The 8596-nt window shown below is 31.3% G+C and overlaps 1 protein-coding gene across 1 annotated transcript; it reads left to right on the forward strand.

The window, feature by feature from the left end:
• Nucleotides 1-1056: 1056 nt before the first annotated feature.
• On the forward strand, nucleotides 1057-8208 carry LOC127951104 (lipoprotein lipase). The gene is made up of 10 exons (XM_052548766.1): nucleotides 1057-1271; nucleotides 1981-2156; nucleotides 2274-2453; nucleotides 3754-3862; nucleotides 3953-4186; nucleotides 5209-5451; nucleotides 5532-5652; nucleotides 6372-6548; nucleotides 7405-7512; nucleotides 7599-8208. The coding sequence occupies exons 1-10, from the start codon at nucleotides 1184-1186 to the stop codon at nucleotides 7750-7752; spliced, it is 1590 nt and encodes a 529-aa protein (XP_052404726.1). The 5' UTR covers nucleotides 1057-1183; the 3' UTR covers nucleotides 7753-8208.
• The last annotated feature ends 388 nt before the right edge of the window (nucleotides 8209-8596 follow it).

The raw sequence follows: 8596 nt of genomic DNA on the forward strand, positions 1-8596 counted from the left end.
TTTCCTCATAATCTCGTGAAACTGTATGCTTATCATATTATCACATTCATATGCTATGTGTTTATATGATACCTCAAAGCTTTATACATGTCCAAAAGCATGATTAATGCAACACCAGATGATTCTGAGGTTTGCAGAATTTATGCTCTGAACTGAAGCTCAATGCAATGCTGAAATTTATGCACAGTGTTCCTGTTTAGCAAAACTCTGAAACACTGATTTAAACATTTGTGAAAACGCTTTCAATGAAGGTTACATATTCTGCTGATAGTGTCTATCAGATTCATGTAGACAGATGCATAACGAGGATCTGGCTTGAGATATAGGCTGATGCAAACATGAGACTCACTGCCAGAACGAATTTGAGAGAAAGACTGTAAAACAAAGTGTTTTGAGTCTCTTTATGAAATTATGAAATAAATGAAATAAATATAGCGTGCACAGATAAATGCAAATAATGTAATCAGACTTTAATAAATAAATAAAATTCAAATTTAACTGGATAAAAAAGATCATACTGGAAAAACGGAAGAATAATAGCATTACATTAGGATGATTTGACAAATGATATCAAAATAAGATGCTGAAGTCAGAGTTGATTTTTTTTAATTAGCAATAAAAGAATATAAATAAATTATAAATGTATTAATTAATATAAATGACTTAAAATAAGACATCTGTGTATATATATGAAGCCATCCTTTAAAAAATATTTTTTTATTAAAAATCCCCATGATATAGCCTACGTTTAAAATATCCAATCTAAGTTTATCACGTTTACTGAGTGAATCTAGAAGTTTCTGTAAAGCTGTTTTAGCGTTTAGCATAACAATGTTTCAATCTTCACGCGAGCACAAAGGCTAAAGCAACTCATTCATGCATATGCAGTTGTTTACGTTAAGCGTGTGATTGACAGTTGTATGAATGTAAATCTCGCTCTTTTGATTTGCTGAAGTGGCACAGTTTGAGCACGATAACCACGCCCCCCGCGCACTTTCAACCAATCGCTGAAGAGCACGAAAAAACACGCATTGTTCGGTATAAAGGCTTCGAGCAGCAGCAGGTTCACGGATAAATAACACACGGAGCTTCCGTTAGCTCGTTATACCGAGATTATTAGCTTACAAATATTTATTTATATTGTACTCTACAATTATTAATAATAATTTCTTTATTCTGTACTATGGGAACAGAAAGTTTCTGGCTGCTGCTTATCGGATTTTCTCTTATTGCGAGCGACCCAATCTCCAACTCTACTGAAGTGTTTGCTAGTAAGTTTTTGACCATCAAAATGATGTAGATGATACTATAAAAATGTGTTTCTGTTTAATCTTCATTTTACATTCGTTTTACATTTGCTTATTTGTAATATACATGAAAAAAAAAAATAATAAAAAAAAAAATATATATATATATATATATATATATCTATATCTATATATATATATATATATATATATATATATATATAGATATATATATATCTATATATATATATATACAAATTTAACATCACAATTATGTACAAATATTTTGTTAATTAAAATAAAATTGAAATAATATGTTATTATTAACATGACTCAATAACTCAATATTTAAAATGTAAATATGTGTCTATCTATATGTGTTTATTTTGCAATAAGAATGCATTGCAATCAACTGTATTTATATAAACAATGTGGAATTGACTAAAGCACAGGTCCAGTGTCAGTGTAGTTGCTTTTTTATATGATCCACTTAATTGCACATACACTGACTCTGGATCAGCAAGTGCAGTTTAATTTCATTTTCCCAATATGCATTGTTTCAAAGCAGCTAAACAGAGATAATAGTTTACATGCCAAAGCCAGCAGTGGTGAGGAAAGAGCATGAGGAAATATCTTGTGGAGAGCCCTTATTCCTCAGGATTTCAGATATGAAATGACTACGATACAGGCCAGAATAAACTACAGATGCTGAAGTTATTAGTGTTTGTTTCAGGTAACTCCTCTGAGCTGACGGTGGACTACAGGGACATCAGGTCCAAGTTCTCCATCAGAAACCCAGAGTTCCCTGACGAGGATCTTTGCTATCTCGTCCCAGGACAACGGGACTCTATTTCTGACTGCAACTTTAAAAATGATTCCCAAACTTTCCTCATTATCCACGGATGGTCGGTGAGTTCACACATGCATGCAGTTTGTCTGTTTTCAAACAGTATATGAACTGCACGTGTTTATGTAACTGTTGCTGTCTTACTGTAGTATAATAAATAAAGGTGGTGTCTCCTGTAGGTGGCGGGTTTGTTTGAGAGCTGGGTCTTTAAGCTGGTGTCGGCTCTGTTTGAACGTGAACCCAGAGCCAATGTTATTGTTGTGGACTGGCTGGATCGGGCCAACAAGCACTACCCCAAATCAGCAGAAAACACCGGGCTGGTGGGGGCAGACGTGGCCAGGTTTGTCAACTGGCTGGAGGTATGTGTGCAGAGAAACACATCGCTAGCATTGTTGATTTTTGCAATGACAGTCAACCGAATGTTACCCCACATCACAACTGTGACAAAAAACATGCCCAAGTCAAAAAAAATAAAAAAATAAAAATAAAAAAGGTATAGACAATGGCTTGTATCTCTATAGCTTCTTCAAATAGTGAGCAAAAATATTATAATAAATAAATAAATAAATATAAAATAATTAATTGTTGATTATGAAGTAATTAAATTAATTAATTAATTAATTAATTTAGCAAGGTGAAATTATTATGGAAATTAAGCCCAGGGTTATTATTGTTAACCAATATCACAAATGAAATAAAAACAAAAAACAATGAAATAAAATATAAATATTACATGGAACTAAATGTGAAAACTAAAATAAGCTGAAATAAGGAAAAGAATTGAAGCCCTAAAATTACAAATGGGAAGAGAATACAACTAAAAAAGTATTATTTATTTACATTATTTAATAATTATTTACATTATTTAAATACAATCTATAACTAAAACAAATGGAAAAAGTGCATAAAACAATGACTTAAACTTAAATTATTAAAAAACATTAATTGAGATCAGGTGAAATGAAATATATATTTTAGAATTAAATAAATAAAATTATACCTGGAAGTAAATTAAAACTAAAACTGAACTAAAAAAAAAATTAATAAAAATAAATAATAATAATAATAATAACAAAGGCACCACAAAATATATATATAAAAAAAAAAATTAAACTTAAAATATAAAATGTCATTCAAATTGTAAATAAATACTTTAAGTATATAAAGTATAGTGCTGTCAAACAAATAATCGCATTCAAAAAAAGTTTTTGTTTACATACTGTGTATATTTATTATGTATATGTAAATACACATACGTCTGTATATTTAAGAACAATATGTTATCTTTATATTTTAAATATTTTTATATATAACATAAAACGTATATATAATAATATGAATATATAAATGTAAAAATGTGTAAATATTTTCTAAATATATACTGTATGTGTGTGTGCATTACATATACAGTACATATATGTATACAATATAAACAAAAACTTTTATAATGGATGCGATTAACCGTTTGACAGCACTAATAAATTATTTAAGTATATAAATAATACTAACATAACACTGATCCACCTAAATTATCAGCAATACAGAAGATATTAATAGTCTAATTTCTCATTTTTTGGAGTGAAATATAAAGCGGTTGTTAAATGTTGTTGCAGGCTGTCTCAGATTTGTTGAGTGATGTTTATTGGTGTTGTTGTGAAGGAGATGGACTATCCTCTGGAGAAAGTGCATCTGTTAGGCTACAGTCTCGGCGCACATGTGGCCGGCGTCGCAGGAAACCTCACCAACAACAAAGTCAACAGAATCACAGGTGTGAAGACCTTCATTAGATGTTTGTTATAGTCTTCCTTCGTAGAGTCACACCGAAAGCGTTAAAATGCCGTGTTCTCCGTCTCTTCAGGACTGGACCCCGCGGGCCCCAGCTTTGAGAACGCTGAGAGTCTGAGGCGTCTGTCACCCGATGATGCTTCTTTTGTAGACGTCCTGCACACAAACACCAGAGGCTCGCCGGACCTCAGTATCGGCATCCAGAGACCCGTGGGTCACGTGGACATTTACCCCAACGGAGGCACCTTCCAGCCGGGCTGCAGCATCCAGAACACCATGAAGCTCATCGCCACCTACGGCATTTACAGTACGACCCATTACTGCATCCTACTCTTACTCTGTTATAGTATTGAGTCATATTTAGAATTTATTTATATTTTTATATTTGTTAATTTATTTCAGTTTCAGTTATTTTATCTATTGATAGATACAATTTTATTTTAATTAGTTTTTTTAAACATTTTTATTTAGCTTTTTATTTTATTTAGTTTTATTTTATTTTTGTTTTAATGTAATTCTTTTGCAACTCATACATATATATATATATATATATATATATATATATATATATATATATATATATATATATAATACGTATATTTTTTATTATTTATTATTATTATTTAACTATAACTATAACTATTTAAATATTTTAATTATTTTTTTTTTTATGAAAAAAAGTGTTTCATTCATCCAATTTAAAAATATTTTTTACTTGAGCCAATGAAAAATAAATAACTAAGAGCAAGTTATGAAAGAGTATACTCTATTTCATCTTTATTTCAATTATAATTTTTTTAAATAATATTTTAGTTAACAATAACAATGATGTTAGTAAAATGCTACATTGTGCTGTTCTTTTATTAATATCATTACTTTATATATTTGTTTGGCTTTAATTTTAAATAGTTTCATTGTTAGTAATTTTATCACTTCATCTTTAATTTATTTCACTTAGTTTCCAAGGCAACATTTCAAATATGCATTTACATTTTTTTCACATAATATTTATTTCAGCTTTGTTTAAATGACCAAAAATGATTTTTAATCCTTATAGTGCACAATAAAATGCAATTTTGTTATGTGCTTTTGTCATTTCAATTAGTATTTGTTTTAAATGTTGTTAATATTAATTTCCGCTTGAGTAATTTTAGTATTTCAACTTTACCTTATTTCAAGCAACATGCATGTTTTGTTTTAAGTTCATCTAATATTAATGTTTCAGTATTGTTTCAATTACTGATGAGGATTCCTAGGTCAGACAGTAAGTCATAAACCTTCAGCTTGTGTTTTTGTCTCTTAACACCGGTGACCTTTGACCTCTGTCAGACATGGATCAGATCGTCAAATGCTCTCACGAGCGCTCCATTCACCTGTTCATCGACTCGCTGGTGAACCGGGCGTACCAGAGCTGGGCGTATCGCTGCAGCTCCAGAGACGCCTTCAACAAGGGCCTGTGTCTGAGCTGCCGCAAGAACCGCTGCAACAAACTGGGCTACGCCGTCAACAAGATCCGCAGCGCCAGGAGCGCAAAGATGTTCCTCAAGACCCGCGACATGATGCCGTTTAAGGGTGAGCTAGAAACCACCCAAGAAATGCATCACAAATCTACATTTGTGAGTTTTCGTAACATCCCTCTCGTTCTCTCGCAGTGTTTCATTATCAGATTAAACTGCATCTGTTCAGCGACAAAAACATGACTTTGCTGGAGCAGCCGATGAAAGTGTCTCTGTTCGGGACGACCAATGAGAAGGACGACATCGCTGTCACTGTGTGAGCCCCCTTTTTTCAACCCTGGATTTTATTGAAGATTTTCAGTTTTTTAAGGACTAAATTATATTTATGGAATAGTTATGAACCACTCTTTGAGCGTAGACCTGAAAATTACATTTCTAATTTAAACTGCTGTAAATTGGTAGATTATAGCTGAAGGGAAAATGTGCATGGAATAAAAAAGTTACTAGAAGTATAAGTTCATTATTGTTAAAATGCACCATTTTTTTTTTATTTTTTATATGAAATATACATTTTCCAAAACGTGTTTTACTCTAAACCTGCATGAAAAACAAAGCAGCAAGTTTGGTTCCAAATTCGAGGTTGATAATTTTCAAATGTTTTTTAAACAAGACTCAAGGCTGCATTTATTTGATTAAAAATACAGTAAAACTGTGAAATATTTTTACTATTTTAAATAGCTGTTTTCTATATGAATATATTGTAAACTGTAATTTATTCCTGTGATGCACCGCTGTATTTTCAGCATCATTACTCCAGTCTTCAGTGTCACATGATCCTTCAGAAATCTTATACTCATTTTCTGCTCAAGAAAAAAGTATTTTAAAAAACATTTTTCCAATTCAGTTGCCATAAAAAGACTAGCATCACACTTCAACATTTCTGAATGTTATTAGATACAAAATACCACAGGAGTTTTAAAGAAACTTACATGAGGGACGGTAGATCATTAAACGTGTCTTATGTTTCTGACGCAGGCCCAGCGTGAGCACCAACAGCACCGTCTCGTTCCTGCTGACGTCTGACAGAGACATCGGCGAGCTGCTGATGCTGAGCTTACACTGGGAGAAAGACTCGTATCTCTACGGCTTCTTCAGCACCAATCAGTTCACCATCCGCAAAATCAGGATCAAATCTGGAGAAACACAGTCCAAGTGAGTCGTTTCTGATCATAGAGCCAAGCTGCTATTAGTGAATTAAAGTCAGGACTGCATAGATGCATATATACAGTTTGGGATCCGTTTATTAAGCGAGGATGCATAAAATGATCAAAAGTGTCAGTGAGGATCACATTATTATGCTACAAACGATTTCTATTTCAAATAAATGCTGTTCTTTTGAACTTTCGATTCATCTGTGAATACTGAAAAATTCAGTTGATCACAGTTTCGCAAAAATACTGGGTGGCACAAGTGTTTTCAACATTGATAATATATAGAAATGTTTCTTGAGCAGCATATTTTCATGATTTCTGAAGATCACGTGACACTGAAGACTGGAGGAATGATGCTGAAAATACAGCGCTGCATCACAGAAATAAATTACACTTTAATGTATAGTCACTTAGAAAACAGCTATTTTAAATTGTAATAATATTTCACAATTTAACTGATTTTAGTGCATTTTTAAACAAAGAAATGTAGCCTTGGTGAGCAGAAGAGACTATAAAAAACATTAAGAAATCTTACTCATAGTAGAGTATTTATGTTGCATATCATTAAGTTGAAATGAGCCATAACAGAAAACGTTTCATATTTTATTTAATGTGTTTGAAGTGAATAACCTGATTTATAGGGTTTAACTATTTTGTATTATTACCACCATTTATGAATAAATTGTTATATTTCACAGAATTACTGATTTAACAGTATTTTTAATCAAATAAATGCTGCCTCGGTGAGCAGAAGAGGCTTCTTTTAAAACCATGAAAATGTTGCACTTCTAAAAACTGCTCAACATATAGTGAAAATAACACTAACATGTAAAACGAGCATTTTCTTTTCTTTGAAGGCTAATATTCAGACCCAGAGAAGGAGCGTTTGGTTCACTGGTTCAAGGTGGAGACGCTGTTGTGTTTGTGAAGTCGAGCGAGACGCCGCAGAGCAGGAGACAGCAGAGGTGAAGACCGCTTCCCTCTCACTCATATATACTGTATTCATATAGTTCATAAACAAAACTCTCTCTGTCTGCTTCTGGACTCTCAGGCAGCACAGACTGAAGCATCTCGGGAGCTTCTTCAAACAGAGCATCAACGAAGCAACCGCAGACATGAGTAAAGAACCGGAGTTACTTCATGATGAAGCGACAGAGATCATGACAGAAGCCACCGCGCAGATCAACGCTACAAACACTTTGTGATTTTATTAATGCCATCTGCACCAGATGTACTGTATCTGAACAGGTTTCATTCGATGTGACTTGCAGGTAACATTTGCATCCAAAATCAAAAGAAAAGAACAAAAACTATATGCATATAAAGAAAACCTTGTATAAAACACCAAATATTCGTGAGTGTAATGCATTCAGAGTTTCATCCCAAAATCAAAAGAAAGAAATAATGAATTATATGTTGCACTGAAGCCAGTTCTTTTTTTTTTTTTTTTTAACATGGGGATTTTTAAGGAGCTTAAGACTTATTTTATTTAAATTTTTTGGTAACAAGGGGATTTTTTAGAATAACTTTTATGCTTAATTGTCATTATTTTATCTCTATTTTGAAAATTACTGAAATACTTTCTTTTTCAAAATAGAGGTAAAATAATGACAATTAACCATAAAAGTGCTCCTAAAAAAATCCCCACAAATATATATATATATATATATATATATATATATATATATATATATATATATATATATATATATATATATATATATATATATATATATATAAAATAAAAATTTTTAAAAAATAAAATAATTTCTTATTTCTTTCTTTTGATTTTGGGATGAAATTTGATACACTTAAACATACATAAAATTTAATTTTTCCCATGTAGAATTAATGTGTGTAAAAATAATAATAATAATAATAATAATAATAATAATAATAATAATAATAATAATAACAATAATAATAATTTTATTCCAACTTGATGGATTTGGTTATATTTATAGTTCAGAATAGATTTTTTTCTTTTTTTAATAACATAAACTAATCAAGATTAAAATGACTAAAATACAAAGTGTGTGTATATAATTA

This window comes from Carassius gibelio, chromosome B2, assembly GCF_023724105.1.
Source record: "Carassius gibelio isolate Cgi1373 ecotype wild population from Czech Republic chromosome B2, carGib1.2-hapl.c, whole genome shotgun sequence".
Lineage (NCBI taxonomy): Eukaryota > Metazoa > Chordata > Actinopteri > Cypriniformes > Cyprinidae > Carassius > Carassius gibelio.